Source organism: Callithrix jacchus, chromosome 22, assembly GCF_049354715.1.
Source record: "Callithrix jacchus isolate 240 chromosome 22, calJac240_pri, whole genome shotgun sequence".
Classification (NCBI taxonomy): Eukaryota; Metazoa; Chordata; class Mammalia; order Primates; family Cebidae; genus Callithrix; species Callithrix jacchus.
In genome coordinates, this window is record NC_133523.1 from 31,208,296 (window position 1) to 31,232,289 (window position 23,994).

General features: G+C 53.4%; 1 protein-coding gene across 1 annotated transcript; it reads left to right on the top strand.

The window, feature by feature from the left end:
• Positions 1-1,315: 1,315 nt before the first annotated feature.
• Positions 1,316-22,786, top strand: WTIP (WT1 interacting protein). Its single transcript, XM_035284816.2, has 8 exons — positions 1,316-2,196; positions 7,561-7,662; positions 13,852-13,919; positions 14,078-14,140; positions 14,319-14,449; positions 15,311-15,362; positions 16,726-16,794; positions 21,666-22,786. The coding sequence occupies exons 1-8, from the start codon at positions 1,536-1,538 to the stop codon at positions 21,804-21,806; spliced, it is 1,287 nt and encodes a 428-aa protein (XP_035140707.1). The 5' UTR covers positions 1,316-1,535; the 3' UTR covers positions 21,807-22,786.
• The last annotated feature ends 1,208 nt before the right edge of the window (positions 22,787-23,994 follow it).

Consider the following 23,994-nt stretch of genomic DNA (forward strand, 5'->3'; position numbering starts at 1 on the left):
TGTGTGATGGTGTGTGCTTGTACTCCTAGGGGCTCAGGAGGCTGAGGTGGGAGGTGGAGGCTGTGAGCTGTGTGTGATCATTGTGAGCTGTGATCATACCACTGCACTCCAGCCTGGGGGACAGAGCGTCACCCTGTCTCAAAAAAATCAAAACGGAGCAACTCTCCCACCCACTGCACACACGAAACACTTGCTTCCACTTCCAATACCCGGGTGGGGCAGGGGCTGGAACTCCACAGGCTCTGGGAGGTAACCCCAGCGGGTGCTCAGTGGTGTTGAGAACACACTGCCCTTGGCGGTCTGGCCGGGACAGTCCCCCCCTGCGGGCTCCCTGCGCCCTGAGCCACTGTGGGCGCCTTCCCTAAAATTTCTGAGCAGAGTGCCTGGAAAACAGTACTCCTACCACGCAACACTTTTCCATCAGGCCCTGACAGTCAATGGTTTGGTTTTCTTCTCTATAGCCTGTGACGCGTACAAGGGATTTTAGCTGTGTCCTTGGGCACGAAGCCGTAGTCACCTCTTGATTCCCCACCTATATGGCCCCACCGGTTCCACGACCTCCCCTCGAAGCCTCACCCACCACCCTGCGAGCAAGTGATGGAAAAGGGAGAAGTCCCCACATTTCACCGGGACTGTCTGTGGTGGCCACAGCCGAGGCTCGCCGCCCACCGGCTCTGAGCCAGAGGCCTGCTTCTGGCCTGGCCTTGGGGGCCTGCGCAAAGCGACCCAGCGCGAGGACTAGTCCCCAGCAACCCGCTCCTAGCTCTGGGCAGTCAGGAGGGGGCTCCAGAGGCCCGTGCGCGGCCACTTGGCCCCGGAGCAGGCAGGGGGTCGTGGGGACGCATGTGCGCGAGGCGCACAGTCTTCCTGGGCGTGGGGCGGGCGCACCGCTTGGGCTCCAAGCTGAGCTGGATCGGCCCTGCAGCGCGGGAGAGCGAGGCGGCGCTGGGAAGGGAGATGGGGCGGGATATGAGGGACACTGTCGACTGCTCGGATCTCTCCTGCCCGGATGACGCCAGCAGCCTCTAGCTCAGCCTGAGGGAATCCGGGCTCATCCCAGCAGTCCGACAGCCCGGGTGCCTCACAGACCCCGTGCTCTCCCCGCTGTGCCTCCGCCGCCCGCCCCCGTGCCCCAGCCCCGCCTCCACGCCCCTCAGAGTTCCAGGCTCAGCACGGCCGCCGCCACTCCCCCAACATTCCAGAGGCCGCAGCGCCGTCTCCTTCCTCGCATTCCTGTCTCCGCAAAGGAGTCCCTCCGCCCTCCGCCCCCCGCGCGGCCGCAGCGAGGAGGGGGCGCGGCCCGGCGCCTAGGAGCGCACATTCCTCCGCCGCGCGCGCCACCGAGCGGGGCGCCGAGTTTCCCGGCCCGCGCGAGGCCGCCGGAGCGACCCCGGCCCGGCGCCGGCCCCGCCCCGCCCCGCGCCCAGGGGTCCCCGGGCGGGCTCCGGGCTTCGGGCGGACGATGCGGCGGCCCGGCCGAAGCGGCGGCGGGAAGCGGAGACGGAGGTGACGCACCAGGGCCGGCGGGCAGGGCCATGCAGCGCTCCCGGGCGGCCGCGGACGAGGCGGCCCTGCTCCTGGCTGGGCTGGCCCTGCGGGAGCTAGAGCCTGGGGGCGGCTCTCCGGCCCGGGGGCGGCGGGGGCCGCGGCCTGGGCCTGGAGACGAGGCGGCGCTGGGCCGTAGAGGGAAGGGCGGCGGAGGCCCCGAGGCTGGGGCGGACGGACTGAGCCGCGGGGAACGGGGTCCCCGGCGCGCGGCGCCCTCAGAGCTTAGCGTGCAGCCTGCGGGCAGCCCGCGGGCCAGCCTGGCGGGCTCCGACGGCGGCGGCGGCGGCGGCAGCGCCCGCTCCAGCGGCATCAGCCTGGGCTACGACCAGCGCCACGGCAGCCCGCGCTCCGGCCGCTCGGACCCGCGCCCTGGCCCCGGGCCGCCGTCGGTGGGCAGCGCCCGCTCCAGCGTGTCCAGCCTCGGCTCTCGGGGCTCCGCCGGCGCTTACGCCGACCTTCTCCCGCCCGGCGCTTGCCCGGCGCCCGCTCGCTCCCCGGAGCCTGCGGGGCCGGCCCCCTTCCCGCTGCCTGCGCTCCCGCTGCCCCCGGGCCGGGAGGGCTGCCCGAGCGCGGCCGAGAGGCGGCTGGAAGCGCTCACCCGGGAGCTGGAGCGGGCGCTGGAGGCACGCACGGCGCGGGACTACTTCGGTAAGCGGGCTCGGGTCTGCAGTTCTCTGCGCGCGCGGCCGGGGTCCGGGATTCCGAGACTGCCTCGAGGAGTAGGCTGGCTCTGCAGAGGAGAGCGCACGGCGGGCTCGGGGTGCAGTGGGTGCACGGGACTGGGACGAGGAAGACGCGTTTCCCGGGGCCTAGGGAGCGCAGAGGGTGAGTGAGTGTGCATGGATCCCCAGCAGCGGCTTCATCCCCGCTCCTGGGTTCCCTGCCACTGGAGGGGTTCTGGGCGAGTGAGTTGATTCGAGGTTCCTAACAGGCAAGTCAGTTTCATGGGTACACTGAGCCATTTCTTTTGATAATTTCTTCTTTCTTCCTGTTTTAATTTTCTTTTTTTTTTTTTTTTTTGAGACAGGGTCTTGCTTCCTTTTGTTCTGTTTCTTTTTTTTTTTTTTGAGACAGGGTCTTGACCTGTCGCCCAGACGAGTGCAGTGGCGCTCGCTCTTTTGGCTCACTGTTGCCTCCGCCTCTCAGGCTCGGGCGATCCTCCCGCCTCAGCCTCCCCTAGTAGCTGTGACTACAGGTGCACACCACGCCTCGCCTTTTTTTTTTTAGAAACGGAGTCCCTATGTTGCTCACTGTGTTGCTCAGGATGGTCTCAAACTCCTGGGCTCAAGCGATCCGCCCTCCTCGGCCTCCCAAGGTGCTAGGATTACAGACTTGAGCCACTCTGCGCCTGGCCTGATCTTTTATTCTTTATCCTTGGCGCTTTCATCCTATCCGATCCTTTCATACTTCGTGATCAGCAAAAGGGGTGCTTCCCCATCTGGCCCACCACGGTATGGGTGTGGACAGCAAACGGGAGATGGAGTGGCCCAGGTACCAGCGGACACCGCCTGACCCAGGCTTTGGTGGTGGTATCAGCTGGAGAGGGAGACTGTGAGGGAAGAAAGCCCACTTTGGGGGAGAGGGGAGCCAAGCCAGTCACATTGGGGCTGCCCTTGCCTGGGCTGTGCTGTGGAGACAGGGTGTTTCCTGAAGGAATCCTGCTGCAGGTGCATCTGCAGAGCCCAGCAGCCTGACAGCCTCCACTTCCCAGTGTGGCCTGGGCGCCCAATCTCTAGTTCTTGGGACAGCTCTTTGGGTGAGATTGTGAGCGGGGCAGAGGAGTGAGGCCTTAACCCGCCTTCTGTGTTAAGCACCTGGCTTTGGTGGATGGATGGTCACCATGCCTGAGACCGTGGCCGTCCTGGGGTTTGTGTCTTTGAGCATTTGATTGTGTCAGCAGCTCATGGCTGCCCTTTTTTTTTTTTGAGACGGGAGTCTCCTTGGGTCGCCTGGCTGGAGTGCAGTGGCACGATCTTGGCTCACTGCAACCTCCACCTCCCGGGTTCAAGTGATTCTCCTGCCTCAGCGTCCCCAGTAGCTGGGATCACAGGTGCGCACCTCCACGCCTGGCTAATTTTTGTATTTTTAGTAGAGATGGGGTTTCACCATGTTGGCAAGGCTGGTCTCAAACTCCTGACCAGGAGATCCACCCACCTCAGCCTCCCAAAGTGCTGGGATTGCAGGAGTGAGCCACTGTGCCAGGCCCACTTTCCTGATTTAAAAAAATATGGGTAACTATTTGTTTGAACTATATGGCTCTGATGATATTTGACTTTGATGAGTTACAAAAGTGGCAATTTCATAGAGTTCAACCAGAATAATACAGCATTTTACAAAAGGAAGTCTGCAGGTAGCTTGAGCTTTAGTGATCTCTGATAAATCTTGTCCTCAGAATGTGGCTTTTTTGTTTTAAAGTAATTTTTTTTTTTTTGAGACAGAGTTTTGCTGTTGTTACCCAGACTGGAGTGTAATGGCACGATCTTGGCTCACCGCAACCTCTGCCTCCTGGGTTCAAGCAATTCTCCTGCCTCAGCCTCCTGAGTAGCTGGGACTACAGGCATGCGCCACCATGCCCAGCTAATTTTTGTATTTTTGTTTTTTACTTGAGACAGAGTTTCGCTCTTGTTACCCAGGCTGGAGTGCAATGGCGCGATCTCGGCTCACTGCAACCTCCGCCTCCTGGGTTCAGGCAATTTCTCCTGCCTCAGCCTCCCGAGTAGCTGGGACTACAGGCTCGTGCCATTGTGTCCAGCTAATTTTTTGTATTTTTAGTAGAGATGGGGTTTCACCATGTTGACCAGGATGGTCTCGATCTCTTGACCTCGTGATCCACCTGCCTCGGCCTCCCAAAGTGCTGGGATTACAGGCGTGAGCCACCGCGCCCGGCCTTTTTTTTTTTTTTTTGAGACGGAGTTTCGCTCTTGTTACCCAGGCTGGAGTGCAATGGCGCGATCTTGGCTCACGGCAACGTCCGCCTCCTGGGTTCAGGCAATTCTCCTGCCTCAGCCTCCCGAGTAGCTGGGATTACAGGCACTTGCCACCATGCCCAGCTAATTTTTCGTATTTTGAGTAGAGACGGGGTTTCACCATGTTGACCAGGATGGTCTCGATATCTTGACCTGGTGATCCACCCGCCTCGGCCTCCCAAAGCGTTTTTTGTTTTTTATAGACAGGGTCTCACTCTGTCACCCAGGCTGGAGTGCGGTGGTGACATCAGAGGTCACTGCAGCCTTGAACTCCCAGGCTCAAGCAATCCTCCTGCCTCAGCCTCCTGAGTAGCTGGGACCACAGGTGCACATCACCACGCTTGGCTAAATTTTTTTATTTTTTGTAGAGATGAGGTTTTGCTTTGTTGTCCTGGCTGGTCGCGAACCCCTGGATTCAAGAGATCCTCCCTCCTTGGCTTCCCAGTGTAGGGATTACAGGCAGCAGCCACTGTGCCTGTCCAGAGCATTTTTTTTTTTTTTCCAACCCTCATGCCTTCCTGTCCTTGGCCCTGGTACCAGCTGACCTCTTGGTCGCTCTGTGCTATTCACTGATGTCTTCGGAACTTTCCCCTCACCCCTCCCCAAGTTCTGCTGCCATTAGCCAGCCAACAGCCTCGGCTTCCGGAACCTCTTCAGCTTTGGTGACCTCCCTGCCTTCTCTCTTCAGCCACCCACTCTCAGGGCCGCGCCCTGTTTTTGCTTCACTCCAGCAGTCCTTAGTTGTAACCCCAGCCTGCTTCTCGGCAGTTCCCCTCATTCCTGTAATCGCTGTCTGCCCAGCAGAACTCCGACTCTGGGTCTGTGCATCAACCCCCTCTGCGGCTGCTGTATCAGGCTGGGAAGGGTTCTGAGGACGCCCTCAGGACCCTGGGAGGTTTGTCGTCCTCCCCTCACAGGTCTTCCTGGTTCCAGTGATACCCTAAGCCTTTCTCAGTTTCCTCTGTTATTCTGTCTTTTTTTTTTTTTCCTTCCCTGAGATGGAGTTTCACTCTTGTTGCCCAGGCTGGATTGCAATGGCACGATCGTGGCTCACCTCAGCGTCTGTCGCCCGTGTTCAAGTGATTCTCCTGCCTCAGCCTCCCGAGTAGCTGGGATTACAGGCCCTCGCCACCTTGGCTGGCTAATTTTTGTATTTTTAGGGGAGATGGGGTTTTGCCATTTTGGCTAGGCAAACTTCTGATCTCAGGTGATCTGCCCATCTTGGCCTCCCAAAGTGCTGGGATTACAGATGTGAGCCAATGCGCCCGGCACCTCTGTTACTCTCTCAACAACCTTCCTCTCTCCTCAGACCCCTACCTTTGCTTCTGACTTTGCTTGGAATCTTGAGGTCTGCAGTTACAATCCATCTCCACCAGCTTCCTGCCCCTCCCATTCCCTGTAGATACTCCAAGTTCATGTCAACCGCACTCGCCTGTTGTCTGAGAAGATGAGGTTCCTCCCATTGCCAGTCTCCACCTCTTGCACCTTCAGCTCTCCTCTTCATTTGCCCATTCCCTTTGTTTATTTTTATTTTTAATTTATTTTATTTTTACTATTTATTTATTTATTAAAGACAGGGTTTCCCCATATTGATCAGGCTGGTCTCAAACTCCTGACCTCAGGTGATCCATCTACCTTAGCCTCCCAAAGTGCTGGGATTACAGGCATGAGCCACTGCGCCTGGCTAATATATATATATTTTTTGAGATGGAGTTTCACTCTTGTTACCCAGGCTGGAGTGCAATGGCGCGATCTCGGCTCACCGCAACCTCCGCCTCCTGGGTTCAGGCAATTGTCCTGCCTCAGCCTCCCGAGTAGCTGGGATTACAGGCACGCGCCACCGTGCCCAGCTAATTTTTTGTATTTTTAGTAGAGATGGGGTTTCACCATGTTGACCAGGATGGTCTTGATCTCTTGACCTCGTGATCCACCTGCCTTGGCCTCCCAAAGTGCTGGGATTACGGGCTTGAGCCACTGCGCCCGGCTAATTTTTTTTTTAAGAGACAGGATCTAGCTTTGCTGCCCAGGTTGGAGTGCAGTGGTGTGATCACAGCTTACCACAGCCTTGAACTCCCAGGCTCAAGCGATCCTCTTACCTCAGACTCCTGAGTAACTGGGACCACAGATGCAGGCCACCACACCTGGATAGTTTTAAAAAATTTTTGTAGGCTGGGCATGGTGGCTCACACCTGTAATCCCAGCACTTTGGGAGGCCGAGGCGGGTGGATGGAGATCGAGACCATCCTGGTCAATATGGTGAAACCTCGTCTCTACAAAAAAACAAAAACAACAAAATTTTTGTAGAGATGGGGGTCTTGCTATGTTGCCCAGGCTGGTCTGGAACTCTTGGGCTCAAGTGATCCTCCCGCTTCGGCCTCCCAAAGTGCTGGGATTATAGGCATGAGCCACTGCACCCAGCTCCCTTCCTTATTTCCTTCAGGCCTTTGTTCAGATATCACCTTGTGAATGAGGATTCTATGAATACCTGGCCGGGCATAGCGGTACTTGCCTGTAATCCCAGCTACTCAGGAGGCTGAGGCAGAAGAATTGCCTGAATCCAGGAGGTGGAGGTTGCGGTGAGCCGAGATCGCGCCATTGCACTCCAGCCTAGGTAACAAGAGTGAAACTCCATCTCAAAACAAACAAACAAACAAAGCAAAGAAAAAGGTTCGGTGCAGTGGCTCACACCTGTAATCCTAGCACTTTGGGAGGCCAAGGCGGGTGGGTCACGTGAGGTCAGGAGTTTGTGACCAGCCTGACCAACATGGTGAATCCCCATCTTTACTAAAAATATAAAAAATTAGCTGGGTGTGGTGGCACGTGTCTGTAATCCCAGCTACTCGGGAGACTGAGGCAGGAGAATCATTTTAACCCAGGAAGCGGAGGTTGTGGTGAGCCAAGATTGTGCCGTTGCATTCCAGCCTGGGAGTGTAAGAGGGAAACTCCATCTCAAAAAAAAAAAAAAAAGATGGGAGTCAGATGGTGTCCGTTGGGTGGCATAGGCCATGGCGCTAACCCCTGCTCTCTTCTGCCTCTCCTCTCCTAGGCATTTGCATCAAGTGTGGGCTTGGCATCTATGGAGCCCAGCAGGCGTGCCAGGCAATGGGGAGCCTGTATCACACTGACTGTTTCACCTGTGACTCCTGTGGTAGGTAACCTCGTGCCCCTGTGAAGGGGACCTGCCACGTCATCCCCATTCCCTTCAAACCCCCTTGCACCTGAGTCCAGGCAGATGGACCACCTGGCTCTGGCCCAGGCTGGGCTGTGGAGGACTCTGTCTGGGGAGGAGGCGTGGGGCCACTGAGGAGCCTTTTGCTGGCTGTAGGGCAGGGCTGCCCCCTGCTTGTCAGCCGTGGAGCCTCTGTAACATGCAGGGCACCAGTGTCATCCAGCTGCCTGGGAGCAGGGTTGGAAGCCTGTGAAGAACCTTCTGCCTGTCTGGACATACGACAAATATTTCTTTTTCCTGCAGTCTATTTTTGTTGTTGTTGAGACAGCAGAGTCTTACTCTATTGCCAAGGCTGGAGTGCAGTGGAGTGATCTCAGCCCACCACAGCCTCTGCCTCCCAGGTTCAAGTGATTCTCCTGCCGCTGCCTCAGCCTCCTGAGTAGCTGGGATTACAGGCACGTGCGCCACCACACCCAGCTAATTTTTTGTGGGTATTTTTAGGTAGATACGGGGTTTTGTCATGTTGGCCAGGCCGGTCTGAAATTTCTGAGCTTAAGTGATCTGTCAGCCTTGGCCTCAAAGTGCTGGGTGTACAGGTGTGAGCCACCTCACCTGCTTAAATACCCTCAACACTTTGATCTTGCCCTTTTTCAGTTGATCCTGTGTGTTGCTTATCATATCTGTCCAACTGGTATTCTGATTTCTACTACTGTGTAAGAGTTTTGTCCATTCTAGAACTTGATATAAATGCATTCCTATAGTGCGTACTATTTTATGGCTGATCTTTTATTCAATGTCTTTCTTTTTTTAAGAGGCAGGGTCTTACCCCTACATCCAGGCTGAAGTGCAGTGGCCCAATCACGGCTCACCGCAACCTCAACCTCCTGGGTCCAAGCGATCCTCCCGCCTCAGTCCCACAATGTGTAGCGGGACTATAGGCATGTGACACCATGCCCGGCTAATTTTTTTATCTTTGTAGAGACAGGGTCCTGAACTCCTGGCCTCAAGTGATGCTCTTGCCTCGGCCTTCCAGAGCACTAGGATTACAGGAATTAACCATCGTGCCTGACCCTCTTCATTTTTTTTGAGACGGAGTTTCGCTCTTGTTACCCAGGCTGGAGTGCAAAGGCGTGATCTCAGCTCACCACATCTCCGCCTCCTGGGTTCAGGCAATTCTCCTGCCTCAGCCTCCTGAGTAGCTGGGATTACAGGCAGGCGCCACCATGCCCAGCTAATTTTTTGTAGTTTTAGTAGAGACAGGGTTTCACCATGTTGACCAGGATGGTCTCGATCTCTTGACTTTGTGATCCACCCGCCTCGGCCTCCCAAAGTGCTAGGATTACAGGCTTGAGCCACCGCGCCCGGCTGACCCTCTTCATTTTTTTTTTTTTTTTTTGCCGATCAGTTTGAGCTTATGAGGTTGCTCGGGTTAGCCTTGAACTCATGACCTTGCCTTCGCAAGTGCCACGACTTCCAGCGGGAGCCACTTTGGACCCCAGACCCTCTTCATTTTTAAAAATTCATGTTGTTGTATGTATCTGCAGTTCGCTCCTTTTTATTGCAGAATAGAAATTCACTAAATGAATGAATATACCACAGATTTTAAGTCCATTTATCTGTTGGTGGATATTAGATTCTGCTGTGAATATCCTTGTGGAGTTCATTTTGTAGATACAGGTTTTTATTTCTTTTGAGTAAATTCCAGAGTGGTATTTCTGGGTCATAGGATTAAATGTGTATTTAACTTGCGCCAAACTGTTTTCCAAAAGAGTTGTACCATTTTGTACTCCCACTAGAAATGTAAGAGAGTTGGGTTATTCTATCAATACATGTTTGCCAACAATTTGTATTTGGGTCATTTTTTTGAGTCTTATTCTGTCACCAGGCTGGAGTGCAGTGGTGCCATCTCGGTTCACTGCAACCTCTGCCTCCTGGGTTCAAACAATTCTCCTGCATCAGCCTCCCAAGTAGCTGGGATTACAGATATACGCCACCATGCCCTGATAATTTTTTGTATATTCAGTAGAGATGAAGATTCCCTATGTTGGCCAGGCTGATCTTGAACTCCTGACCTCAAATAATCTTCCCGCCTTGGCCTTCCAAAGTGCTGGGATTCAAGGCGTGAGCCACTGTGCCTTGCCTACATTACCTTTTAATACTGGACGGCAAACACATCTGCCTTCTGATCCAGAGAGAGATGCCACCTCTGTCTTCTTAGGGGTTTGCTTTACAGATATCTTTGAAAAGATAACCCAGAATGAGAGTTATCTGTTCTCTGTAAAATGTTCAGAAATTTGAGAGACCTAGTGGAAAATTGTCTCCTAGCAATGATGTATCTATTTATGTAGGTCTTTTGAATTTCACTTAGATAAATTTGGTTTGCAATGTAAGGTCATATACATCTTTCAGTAGGTCTCTTAGTGTTTTTTTTTTTTGAGACAGAGTTTTGCTCTTGTTACCCAGGCTGGAGTGCAATGGCGCGATCTTAGCTCACTGCAACCTCTGACTCCTGGGTTCAGGCAATTCTCCTGCCTCAGCTTTCTGAGTAGCTGGGATTACAGGCACGTGCCACCATGCCTAGCTAATTTTTTGTATTTTTAGTAGAGACGGGGTTTCACCTTGTTGACCAGGATGGATGGTCTCGATCTCTTGACCTCATGATCCACCCACCTTGGCCTCCCAAAGTGTTGGGATTACAGGCGTGAGCCACCACGCCCGGCCTTTTTTTTTTTTTTAATCGAGACAGCGTTTGCTGTGTTGCCCAGGCTGGAGTGCTGTGGTACAATCTTGACTCACTGCAATCTCTGGGTTCAAGCTATCTTCCCACCTCAGCCTCCCTAGTAGCTGGGACTACAGGTGTGTGCCACCGTGCCCAGCTAATTTTTGTATTTTTAGTAGAGACGGGGTTTCACCATGTTGACTAGGATGGTCTTGATCTCTTGACCTCATGAGCCACCGCACCCGGCCCTCCCCATTGCTTGTTTTTGTTAGGTTTGTCAAAGATCAGATGGTTGTAGATGTGTGGTGTTTCTTCTGGGGTCTCTGTTCTGTTCCATTGGTCTATGTCTCTGTTTTGGTACCAGTACCATGCTATTTTGATTACTGTAGCCTTGTAATATAGTTTGAAGTCTGGCAGTGTGATGCCTCTGGATTTGTTCTTTTTGCTTAGGATTGTCTTGGCTATGCGGGGTCTTTTGTGATTCCATATGAAGTTTAAAATGGTTTTTACCAGTTCTGTGAAGAAGGTCATTGGTAGCTTGATGGGGATAGCATTGAATCTATAGATTACTTTCGGCAGTATGGACATTTTCATGATACTGATTCTTCATAACCATGAGCATGGAATGTTTCTCCATCTGTTTGAGTCCTCTCTTATTTCATTGAGCAGTGGTTTTTAGTTCTCCTTAAAGAGGTCCTTTACATTCTTTGTTAATTATATTCCTAGGTATTTTATTCTCTGTAGTAATTGTGAATGGGAGTTTGCTCTTGATTTGGCTGTTTGTCTATTATTGGTATATAGGAATGCTTGTGATTTCTGCACATTGATTTTGTATCCTGAGACTTTGCTGAAGTTGCTTATCAGTTTGAGAAGATTTTGGGCTGAGACGATGGGGTCTTCTAGATATACAATCATGTCATCTGCAAATAGAGACAGTTTGACTTCCTCCTTTGCTAATTGAAAACCCTTTATTTTTTTTTCTTTTTCTTTTCTTTTGAGATGGAGTTTCACTCTTGTTACCCAGGCTGGAGTGCAATGGCGCGATCTCAGCTCACTGCAACCTCCACCTCCTGGGTTCAAGCAATTCTCCTGCATCAGTCTCCTGAGTAGCGGGGACTACAGGCGTGCATCACCATGCCCAGCTAATTTTTGTATTTTTAGTAGAGACGGGGTTTCACCATGTTGACCAGGATGGTCTCGATCTCTTGACCTCGTGATCCGCCCGCCTCTGCTTCCCAAAGTGCTGGGATTACAGGCGTGAGCCACCGCGCCAGGCCCCTTTCTTTCTTTTGCTTTCCTGATTGCTCTGGCTAGAACTTCCAGTACTATATTGAATAGGAGTGGTGAGAGAGGGCATCCTTGTCTAGTGCCTGATTTCAAAGGGAATTCTTCCAGCTTTTGCCTGTTCAGTGTGATACTGGCTGTAGGTTTGTCATATATAGCTTTTATCATTTTATGATACGTTTCGTCAGCACCTAGTTTATTGAGAGTTTTTAGCATGAAGGGCTGTTGAATTTTATTGAAGGCCTTCTCTGCATCTATTGAGATAATCATGTGGTTTTTGTCTTTGGTTCGGTTTATGTCATGGGTTACATTTATGGATTTGCATATGTTGAACCAGCCTTGCATCCCTGGGATGAAGCCTACTTGGTCGTGATGGATAAGCTTCTTGATGTGCTGTTGCAATCTGTTTGCCAGTGTTTTATTCAAGATTTTTGCGTCAATGTTCATCATGGATATTGGCCTGAAGTTTTCTTTTTTAGTTGAGTCTCTGGCTGGTTTTGGTATCAGGATGATGTTGTTCTCATAAAATGAGTTAGGGAGGATTCCTCCTTTTGTGTTGTTTGATACCGTTTCAGAAGGAATGGAACCAGTTCCTCTTTGTATGTCTGGTAGAATTCGGCTGTGAACCTGTCTGGACCTGGACTTTTGGTTGGTAGGCTATTGATTGCTGCCTCAACTTCAGCCCTTGTTATTGGTCTATTCAGGGTTGCAACTTCCTCCTGGTTTAGTCTTGGTAGAGTACAAGTGTCTAGGAATTTATCCATTTCTTCCAGGTTTACTGGTTTATGTGCATAGAGTTGTTTGTAGTAATCTCTGATTATAGTTTGTATTTCTGTGGAGTCAGTGGTGATGTCCCCTTTATTGTTTTTTATTGCATCTATTTTATTCTTCTCCCTTTTCTTTTTTATTAATCTGGCTAGTGGTCTATTTTGTTGATCTCTTCATAAAACCAGCTCCTGGATTTATCGATTTTTTTGAAGGGTCTTTTGTGTCTCTATCTCCTTCAGTTCTGCTGTGAAGTTATTTCTTGTCTTCTGCTAGCTTTTGAGTTTTTTTGAACTTGCTCCTCTAGCTCTTTCAATTTTGCTAATAGGGTGTCGATTTTAGATCTTTCTTCTCTTTGGTGGGCATTTATTGCTATAAATTTCCCTCTCGACACTGCTTTAAAGGTGAAGGACACCTCTTTTTTATTGGGGTCCTTCTCCTGGTGAACGTTGTACTGCTAATGTTCATGGGTTAGGAAGATTAATTCTGGCTGGGCTCGGCAACTGAGCCTGTAATCCCAGCGCATTGGGAGGCTGAGGTGGGTAAATCATTTGAGTTTGAGACCAGCCTGTGCAACATGATGAAACCCCATCTCTATCAAAAAATAAAAAAATTAGCCAAGAGTGGTGGTGTATGCCTGTAGTCCCAGTTACTTGGGAGGCTGACAGGAGGACTGCTTGAGCTTGGGAGGTTGAAGCCGCAGTGAGTCATGATTGTGCCACTGCACTCCAGCTTAGGTAACAGAGTGAGACCCTAGCTTTAAAAAAACAAAAACAAAAAACAGGACGGGTGTGGTAGCTCACACCTATAAATCCAAGCACTTTGGGAGGCTGAGGCGGGCAGATCACGAGGTCAGGAGTGCAACACCAGCCTCGCCAGCATAGTGAAACCCCGTCTCTACTAAAAATGCAAAAAATTAGCCAGGCATGGTGGCAGGTGCCTGTAATCCCAGCTACTGGGGAGGCTGAGGCAGGAGAATTGCTTGAAGCCAGGAGGTGGAGGTTGCAGTGAGTGGAAATTGCGCCACTGCACTCCAAACTGGGTGACAGAGACTCCATCTCACAAAAAAGAAAAAAAAAAAGACTGATTCTCAGAAATCCTCTCTGAATTCACCTGATGTTCAAGTGATTGTGTTTATTAATCAATGCATGATTTATTTACATTAGCGAAATGTTTCTTATTATATTTGCTTTGACCATTTTTTGTAATTCTATTGACAGTGTATTTTTTTCTGAAATTTTGTTATTATAACAATGACGACATAATATTAAAGGGAAATTTAGAAAACCACCCATAACCCAGTGTCTCATCTGTTGGAGGAGGGCGCTGAGAGCTGGAAGCGTGGCTCCATCCCTGGTCTCAAGCGTTGCAGGGACCCCTCTCAACCCTCATCCTTGCAGGGAGAAGACTCCGTGGGAAGGCATTCTACAACGTGGGTGAGAAAGTGTACTGCCAGGAGGACTTCCTGGTGAGTCTGAGCTGTGCCCCAGTGGTGCCAGGGGTGGGAGCTAGGGCAGGGACCCTCATTCTGACTTGCGTGGAAACCTGAGGCCAGGACGCAGGTGCTGGCTGGGCTGCAAGTGCCCCTTTGTCACACAACATCCTGGATCCTGTGTCCCCTCCCAGTACTCTGGGTTCCAGCAGACGGCCGACAAGTGCAGTGTGTGCGGACATCTCATCATGGACATGGTGAGCCCCTGCCCCCACCCCCCGGGAGCCCCTGTGATACGGGCGGAGTCTGAGGGCCCCACCCTCTCCCCTCCCTGCTCCGGACCAGCCTGGGGTTCAGAGCCTGGAGCCTCCCCTGGGGGGCGGCGCTGAGCCTCAAGCCTGCGCCGACCCCTCAATGCGCACCATCCTTCTGCAGATACTGCAGGCCCTGGGCAAGTCCTATCACCCAGGCTGCTTCCGGTGCTCTGTGTGCAACGAGTGCCTGGACGGGGTTCCCTTCACCGTAGACGTGGAGAACAACATCTACTGCGTGCGAGACTATCACACGTGAGTTGCTGGCGCTATGGAGCAGGGGGCACTCAAGCTGTTCTTCCTGGCTCCCTTGGAAGCATTTTGCCTGCCAGCCTAACTGTCCTTGGTTCTTAGCCTTTTCCCTTCTGCCTCCCCTTATGCACCTGGGCCTGGGGCAGGCAGCGATGGCCTGCGTCCCCTCTCCCGGCAGTCTGGCCACCAGCTGTCTTTTGCCTCCTCTCCTCCTGGCGCCGTACCCACCATCTCTCCCCCCTCCTCTTTTTCATCCCCTGCCAGGCCAGGCCTCTTCAGGCTGATCTGTTTCCTCCTACCGTGGCTGTGGGTTTATTCCTGGGAACTCTGGTTCTGAGCAGGGCCTTCCATGGGATTGGAGTCCTGGGCATAGGTCCCTGGTACTCAGGTTGGAGCCAGGTCGCGCAGTGCTAAGCTGTGTCCCAGACCTGGACATTAAGGAGAAGGGAACTCACAGGAAACATGCGGGTGGATGGCAGAGCAGCACCCGCAGCCGTCCTGGAGGAGGAGATTGGGTGGAGGTGAAATGGGCAGTCACATAAGAGGCCAGGGCTGGGCACAGCGGCTCATGCCTATAATTCCAGTACTTTGGGAGGTTGAGACGGGTGAATTACTTGAACCCAGGAGTTTGAGACCAGCCTGGGCAACATAGAAAGACCTCATTTCTGTTAAGAAAAAAAAGCGTAGGGGGCCAGTACAAGAAGGCACGGTAGAAGTTGTTCCCTATCTGCCCTGAGATGTGCACACAGGGAGACGGGGCCCGATGCTTGGGCCACGATAGGGGCTCCTGTGGGTGCACTTGTCCTTGTGCCCTTGGCCTCTGGTCACTCAGCTGATCACTTCTGGTTTCCTTTATTCCTCCAGGGTTTTTGCACCAAAATGCGCCTCCTGTGCCCGTCCTATCCTCCCTGCACAGGTAGGAGCCACTCACCCCTAGATGATCAGGTACCTGGCCCAGCGCGGCCACTGCCCTGTTCTGTGTGGGTCTAGACCGGGTCCTGGGCCACAGTGGGCGGGATGAGCAGGTGCTCCTCCCACAGCTCCTTCAGGACTGAGGGATGGGTATTGTGCGTGTGCACATGGGGTACAGATGTCCCCTGGCACGAGGTCAAGGGAAGTGTTGGCCCCTGCTGTTTGGCTGCCCCACTGCCAGCCTCCACTCCATTCCCTGTTGACAGAAGGGCTTCTCCTGGGTCTGTTCAGCTCTGCAGGCTGAGGTGGGGTGGGCTGGGGGAGCAGATGAGGGATGGGCGTGATCTGTGTGGGAGCCCCCACCATGGGTGCTGCAGCTCTCCTGGCCTGGGGTCTTCCCACAGTGCTGGCTCTGTCCCAGGCTGGTGTGCCTGCCGAAGCAGAACTGGCAGTGCCCTTTCAAGACTTCAAGGAAGTGTAAACAGGCCCGGCACAGGGGCCCATGCCTGTAATCCCAGCACTTTGGGAGGCCAGGGTGGGAGGAGTGCTTAAAGCCAGGGTTTTGAGAGTAGCCTCGGCCATCTCTACAAAAAAAAATTAAAATTAGCCAGGTGTGGTGGTGCATATATGTAGTCCCAGCTACTTGGGAGGCTAAGGCAGGAGGATCATTTGAGCCCAGGAGTTTGAGGCCTCAGTGAGCTGTGATTGCGCCACTGGACTCCAGCATGGGCAACAGAGAGAGACCCTTTCTCTTTAAAAAAAAAAAAGAAAAAAAAAAAAGGCCAGGCACGATGGCTCACACCTGCAACCTCAGCACTTCGGGAGGCCAAGGTGGGCAGATCACCAGAGGTCGGGAGTTCAAGACCAGCCTGACCAACATGGAGAAAGCCCATCTCTACTAAAAATACAAAATTAGCCTGGCCTGGTGGCGCATGCTTGTAATCCCAGCTACTCGGGAGACTGAGGCAGGAGAATTGTTTGAACCCGAGAGGTAGAGGTTGCAGTGTGCCAAGATCGGGCCATTGCACTTCAGCCTGGGCAACAAGAGAGAAACTGCATCTCAAAACAAAACAGAAACAATGAGGTGAAAATAATATCCACATCCATTGACACCCATGTGACACCCTTGTGGTCCTTTGTGTGTGCTGTGGGCTGTGGCTGTAGAGGACACTTGAGGCCCACATATGTCTGTGTCTGTGCACCTGCTGGTACCTGTCCCGCCCCAGTGAAGCAGTGTGGCAGTGCTTCTGGGGCGGGCATTCGCATCTGCCAGGACGGGAGCGTGGTGTGTGGGAGTGCGCGCTCACGGATGGCTTCCCTCCCGTCCTCGCATGCTCATTGTGTGTGAACTCCATCTCTTCCTCCAGGGCTGTGAAACAACCATCCGTGTGGTGTCCATGGACAGAGACTACCATGTGGCATGTTACCACTGTGAGGTGAGTCTGGGTTCCCGGGAGGCTGGCAGCTGGGGCAGTCTTCTCACATGGCTCTCCTTTCCAGGTGTTCTGTGGGCTCTCCTTTTCAAAATTTTAGTTTGGCCAGGTGCAGGGGTTCATGCCTGTAATCCCAGCACTTCGGGAGGCCGAGGCGGGTGGATCACCTGAGGTCAGGAGTTTGAGACCAGCCAGACCGACATGGTGAAACCCTGTCTCTACTAAACAAAAAATTAGCTGGGCATGGTGGTGCATGCTTGTAGTCCCAGCTACTTGGGAGGCTGAGGCAGAAGAATTGCTTGAACCCAGGAGGCAGAGGTTGCAGTGAGCAGAGATTGAGCCATTGTACCCCAGCCTGGGCAATAAAAGCTAAAGTCTGTCTCAAAAAAATAATAATAATTAGCCTGGCGTGGTGGCGTGTGCCTGTTGTCCCAGCTCCTCTGGAAAGGGCAGAGGTTGCAGTGAGTCCAGATCCGCCACTGTGCTCCAGCCTGGCAACAAAAGCAAGACTCTGTCTCAAAATAAAAATAAAAGCTAATTTTTTTTTTTTTTTTTGAGACAGAGTCTTGTTTCTTCACCCAAGCTGGAGTTCAATGGCATGATCTTAGCTCACCGCAGCCTCTGCCTCCCTGGTTCAAGTGATGCTCTACCTCAGCATCCCGAGTAACTGGAATTATAGGCACCCACCACGACTAGTTTTTATGTTTTAGTAGAGATGGGATTTCACCATCTTGGCCAGACTGTTCTTGAACTCCTGATCTCTTGATTCATCCGCCTTGGCCTCCCAAAGTGCTGGGATTACAGGCATGAGCCAGCACGCCCAGCAGTTTTTATTTCTTAGACAGGATCTTGCTCTGTTGCTAGACTGCAGTGCAGTGGCACAGTCATAGCTCACTGGAGCCTCAGCCTCCTGAATAGCTGACAGCACAGGCTTGTGCCACGACATCCAGCTAATTTTGATATTTTTAGTAGAGATGGGGTTTCATCATGGTGCCCAGGCTGGTCTTGAACTCCTGGGCTCAAGAGATCCACCTGCTTCAGCCTCCCAGAGTGCTGGGACTACAACGTGAGTCGCTGTGCCGGCCTCACCTGTTTTATGGCATCTACCTCATTCTGCCTTTCCTTTTCCAGCCCTGCAGAGAGTGAACTGGGGGAGGGAGTGAAGGCAGGTGCTCCCTGAGCAGCTGGAGGAATCAGGATTGGGGGCCCAAGTTCAGGGAAGTAGGTTGAATGATGGTTAGGCCATTGAAAGGACTGGATTTGGCCGGTGTCTGGATGTTGGGGGTTGAGGGTTGGGGGATGTTCATCAGAACCCCAGCAGAGAGTGAGGGCAGGGGGAAGAGGGGATGAGACGCTCTCGTTTTTGGTAGCTGGAGACCCCTAATGAAGATGTCCAGTAGACCTTTAAGTGGGTGGGGTTCAACTACCTAGCCGACACCTGTGGGAATTTGGGATCACTAGCATGTGGTGCTCCCTTCTCTGAATCTTATTGAGACAAGTCTTGCTCTGTTGCCCAGGCTGGAGTGCAGTGGCACCATCTCAGCTCACTACAACCTCCGCCTCCTGGGTTCAAGCAATTCTCCTGCCTCAGCCTCCTGTGTAGCTGGGACTACAGGTGCCTGCCACCATGCTTGGCTAATTTTTGTATTTTTAGTAGAGCTAGGGTTTCACCATGTTGGCCAGGCTGGTTTCAAACTCCTGACTTCAAGTGATCTGCCCACCTTGGCCTCCCAAAGTGCTGGGATTACTGTTGTGAGCCATCACACCAGGTCTGAATCTTGGCCCTGGGAATTCCGGTCGCCTTGGCCTCCCCAGCTTCTCAACTCAGGGAGACCACAGGGCTCCCCTGGGCAGCCGGAGCAGTGTCCAGGCGGTCAGTGGGGCATTGTGGTGTGCACCTGCAGGGTTTCCCTTCTCTGAGAGATGATGGGCCTCCCTAATCTATTGTCTGGGGTCTGGGAGTCATCTGTTCAGCCTCTTATTCTCATAGACGGTGGGAGGAAATCCAATTTCTGTTCCCCTGTCCTGGCGGGAAGCAAGGGTCCCATGATGGATGCAGGGACAGCTGAAGCCAGGGAGAAAGCGAATCTTCCAGGGCAAGTTGGAGAACAAGGAGTGGGGGGGTCAGGATGGTTCAGGGAGCACCGCCACTTACAGGACACACGCAGATGAAGTAGCCACAAAGGGAGGCTGAGGAGGCCTGGGCAGGAGGAGAACCAGGCTTTGGGTGACTGTGTCCCAGCAAGAGCAGAGGGCGTGGCGGTGGGGAATCTGCAGTAGCAATCAGAAATCCCTTGGGTGACAGGGTCTCCTGGGTGGGGGCGAGTGGCGCCATGAGAGCACAGATGGTGTCAGGGTACCCAGGAGGGAGGATGAGGAGCAGGGATGTTCTGCAGAAGGGCCAGGGCTCCTGTCCAGCACTAATGGGGCCTCCATGCCCCTCTACCTGCTTGGCTGTCCTGTGGACTGTGTGGTCCCCTGGGGATTGCCCAGCACCCAGTGCAGCAGAGGGAGGGGTTGACGCTAAGAGTCATAGAACAGGGCAGGCACCGATGGTGCTGCTTGTCCGTGGCAAGGCGGTTGGATGGGGACTGATACCTCCAGAATCCCACACTCCTCCCTGGCCTGGTGTGCAGTGGCCTGTGGTGGGCCAGGCAGGAGACCAGGGACAGGAAGGGTTTGGTGGCACCGCAGCCGCCCAGCTCCCTTCCCTATGCAGGGCATGGCAGGTGTTGGTGTCAGGGGCTCTCGGTAATGGGTGAAAGCTGCCAGCATTCTAGTCCCCAGCCCGAAATAGGACGTGAAGCCAGCCCCCTGCTTCCCCTGGTGTCTCCAGGTCCTCTCACCATTGCCTTTTCAGATCACCTCGGGGTGGCACTCATGCCGCCAGCCTGCTCCAGGGACCCCTGTGTAGCAGGAAGTGGTGGACACATCCTTCCAGGACCCCAGCAGCTTCCAGCACAGGAACTGCTCCGTCCTCCACACCTGCTTTGCTTTACCCTTGGGACGGCCGGGTTGGTTTTCTTCATCTTTGTTTCTCCTTAAATATCCTCTGTCCAGGCCTCTTCTCTTCCCACCTCATCATGGAAGGGTCTTCTGTTTGCCCGCTTCTCTTTTCTAGTGACCTGCATTCCCTGGAAGAGGCAGTCTGCTGTTTTTTTTTTTTTTTTTGGAAACAGTCTCACCCTGTCACCCAGATTGTAGTACAGTGGTGCAGTCTTGGCTCAGCAGCCTCTGCCTCCTGGGTTCAAGCGATTCTCCTGCCTTAGCCTCCGGAGTAGCTGGGATTACTGGTGAACACCACTGCTCCTGGCTAATTTTATTTTGTATCTTTAGTAGAGATGGGGTTTCACCATATTGGCCAGGCTGGTCTTGAACTGCTGAACTTGTGATCTGCCCGCCTCGGCCTCCCAAACTGTTGGGATTCAAGATGTGAGCCACCATGCCTGGCCTGTTTTGTTTTTAAAAATCATCATGTTTGGCCAGGTGTGGTGGCTCATGCCTGCAGTCCCAGCACTTTGGGATGCTGAGGTGGGAGGATGGCTATGAAATCAGGGGTTCAAGATCAGCATAATCTGCATTGCAAGATACCAGCTCTACAAAATACAAGGGGAAAAAATTTAGCTGGGTATGGTGGTATGTGTCTGTACTTCCAGCTACTTGGGAGGCTAAGGTGGGAGGATTGCTTGAGCCCAGGAGTTTCAGGCTGCAGTGACCTGAGATTGCACCATTGCACTCCAGCCTGGGTGACAGGGTGAGACCTTGTCTAATAAACAAAAAACAGGCTGGGCGTGGTGGCTCACACCTGTAATCCCAGCACTTTGGGAGGCTGAGGCGGGTGGATCACGAGGTCAAGAGATCGAGACCATCCTGGTCAACATGGTGAAACCCTGTCTCTACGAAAAATACAAAAAATTAGCTGGGCGTGGTGGCGCGTGCCTGTAATCCCGGCTACTCAGGAGGCTGAGGCAGGAGAATTGCCTGAACTCAGGAGGCAGAGGTTGCGGTGAGGCGAGATTGCACCATTGCACTCCAGCCTGGGCAACAGGAGCGAAACTCCATCTCAAAAACAAACAAAAAACAGTCCATGCATGGTGGCTCAGTCCTGTAATCCCAGCATTTTAGGAGGCTGAGGCGAAGGATCGCTTGAGGTCAGGAGTTCAAGACCAACCTGAGCAACATAATGAAACCCATCACTACAAAAAATGAAATTCACAGGACTTGGCGGGTGTGCTGGTGGTCCTAGCCACTCAGGAGGCTGAGGTGGGGGCAACAGTGAGAAACCCTGTCTCAAATGACAAGCGAATAAACAAAAAACACCCAAAGCATCAGGTTTTTTTTTTTTAAGATACCCATGTTGACTGCCCAGCCCTCTCCCGCAGCCTGGCTTCTATCCAGGGACTTCCTCTTGGGTGCCTGAGAGGCAGCGCCAGTCCTCTGTGCTCCATGCTGGGCTTCCCATCCCTTCTCTGGCAGAGGAAGTCTTACTTATTTTTGAGATGGAGTTTTGCTGTTGTCACCCAGGCTGGAATGCAATGGCAAGATTTCGGCTCACTGTAACCTCTGTCTCCTGGGTTCAAGCGAGTCTACAGCCTCAGCCTCCAAGTAGCTGGGATTACAGGCATGTGCCGCTACACCCAGCTAATTGTGTATTTTTAGTAGGGACAGGGTTTCACCATGTTGGCCAGGCTGGTCTTGAACTCCTGACCGAGGCAGTGCCTTGGCCTCCCAAAATGCTGGATTCCTGCACTCTTGGAAGAGTCTTCATGATCTTATAAGGAGCCCTGCAGGTCTGCCCCCTCCCATGACCTCTAAAATGCCCTAATGTGCCCCTTTCTGCTGACTCTGGGGCTGGGGGTTGTGTTCTTCCCTAGGACTGTGGGCTGCAGCTGAGTGGGGAGGAAGGACGCCGATGCTATCCCCTGGCAGGCCACCTGCTGTGTCGTCGCTGCCACCTTCGGCGCCTCCAGCCTGGGCCTCTTCCCTCACCGACCGTGCATGTCACTGAGCTCTGAGCAGGGGAAAACCCATCCCTGGACTGGGGTGGGTGTGGAGGGAGGGCCTCGTGGGTGGCCCCAGTCAGTGTCAGGGTGGGCTTCCCCCAATCCCACCTTCCCACCGAGCTGCTGTCTGCAGGGGCCGGACCCCCGCTTGGAAGCTTCTATTTATTCACCGTCTGTGCCTGCTCAAGTCACTTCTGTGCAGGCCCTGCCTCCCACTCACCTCATCACCAGCTTTCCACTTGGGGGTCCCCATGCATCCTGCAGCTTCAGGGTGGGCCGTGGATCACCAGGATGGAGAGGGCCCCTGCCCTGGCCACGGGTACAAGGTGACCCAGGTGCATTCCTGGATAGGAGCTGCTGTCCGTTGTTTAGGGGCCTGGGACTCCCCCAACACAAGTGTGGGCAGGGTGTGGTCTGGAAGGCGGCACTGGCCTTTCAGTGCCTGCTGGTGGGTGGGAAGGTGCCTGGTTTAGGTGGGGTCCCAGCAGGGGGTGAGGAATGACACCTGTGGGGAAGCGGCCTGCAAAGGACACTGTGGCCATATGCTCACTGTGGGAATTGGCTCTGGGAACTCTGATGGGTGTTTGCAGCCACAGTTGCTGCCCTGCTCCCTGTTCCAGGGCTACTGGCTTGGGACTCCCCTACCCTCCTGCTCAGCCGGGGAAAAGCCCGCGGGGGCTGCAGCCCCAGGTCTCGCTCAGGAGCGACGCGAAGGGGTGCCCTGGCTGCACTGCAGAAAAGCCCGTGTCTGAGCGCCGGGCATGGGTTCCACTACAAAAGGACAGGATTTGACTTAAATTAAGTTTTTCCCTTGAGGATATTTTCATTTTCTTTAAAAGAATATAATTTTCTAAGATCTTGGACCAGGTTTGTTATTTCTTAAGCAAATTCCAGCAAATTCACGTGTCCAATTTGTCTGTTATGGAGCTGGTTTTCAGGTGTTAAGAACCTTGTGGTTTCAGGACTTTTGTATAAATTCCTCTAAAACCTCACCATGTGTCCGCCTTTCAGACTTTAGGGTAGCCTGGGGTTCCGTGTGTGTTGGGGTAAGGGTGGTTGCCCCATCAAATGCAGTGTGTGGGGGGAGGGCTTTCCATGCTCCCCAGGACAGGAACGTGGGGTCTGCACTTGGGGGTTCCTGGTCCTGATGGCAGCATCCCCGCAGGTTCAGGGGACATCTGGACTGAAGTCACCCTAGGAGAACCTGGACCCGAATTTTGGCTGCTGTTCCCCTCTCCCTCCCCCACCGTCAGGTGTGAGGTCTGTGACTTACCGCAGGGCCAGGCTGGGTGCCCCCGGGAACCAGCTGGGCTGTACAGGCCAAGCCCAAGGAAACACTAGGAGGTGCCCATAGGGGAAATGGCAGCCCCAGAGTCCAGCGGGCTGAGACCTGGCACGGGCGCCCCCTGGTGGGCTGAATTGGCAAGTACAGGGAAGGTCAGGGAGTCGTCTTAACCAAGGACTTCCATAGCGTGGAAAGCACTGAGATAAGGGGAATGGGGCCATCAGCAGGACCAGGGAAGGGGCACTTCTTGGAGGAAGTGATGCCAGTGGGGCCAGAGAGTAAAGTCCAGCCATGGAGGCTCCGGTGCTGGCTCTCTCTTCCCTGTGAGCTGAGTTGCTTTGCTTTGCTTTTTTTTGATCCTACACTTGATCTTAGCCAAAAGGCTGAGAAGTAGTCTTTTTTTTTGAGACAGGGTCTTGTTCTGTCGCGCAGACTGGAGTGCATTGGCGCGATCTGGGCTCACTGCAACTTTCACCTCCCAGGTTTAAGCGATTATCTTGCCTCAGCCTCCTGAGGAGCTGGGACTATAGGTGTGGACCATGATGTCCAGCTAATTTTTTTTTTTTTTTTTTGAGACAGACTCACTTTTATTGCCCAGGCTGGAATGCAATGGCGCAATCTCGGCTCACCACAACCTCTGCCACCCAGGTTCAAGAGATTCTCCTGTCTCAGCCTCCCTAGTAGCTGGGACTACAGGTGTGTGCCATCACGCCCAGCTAATTTTTTGTATTTTTAGTAGAGACAGGGTTTCACCGTGTTAGCCAGATGGTCTCGATTTCCTGACTTCCTGATCTGCCCACCTCGGCCTCCCAAAGTGCTGGGATTACAGGCGTGAGCCACTGTGCCTGGCCTGGGCTGCTTTACCTTCTCACTGGTCAGTTGCAAAGTTGTCCTCTGAACTGTCCTCTCTGCTTC

Excerpts from the sequence above, each read along its gene's own strand:
- WTIP (XM_035284816.2), top strand. The coding sequence starts at position 1,536 with ATGCAGCGCTCCCGGGCGGCCGCGGACGAGGCGGCCCTGCTCCTGGCT. Across the intron at positions 13,920-14,077 it reads ACTGCCAGGAGGACTTCCTG|TACTCTGGGTTCCAGCAGAC; the intron begins GTGAGTCTGAGC and ends GTCCCCTCCCAG. Across the intron at positions 15,363-16,725 it reads GTCCTATCCTCCCTGCACAG|GGCTGTGAAACAACCATCCG; the intron begins GTAGGAGCCACT and ends CTCTTCCTCCAG.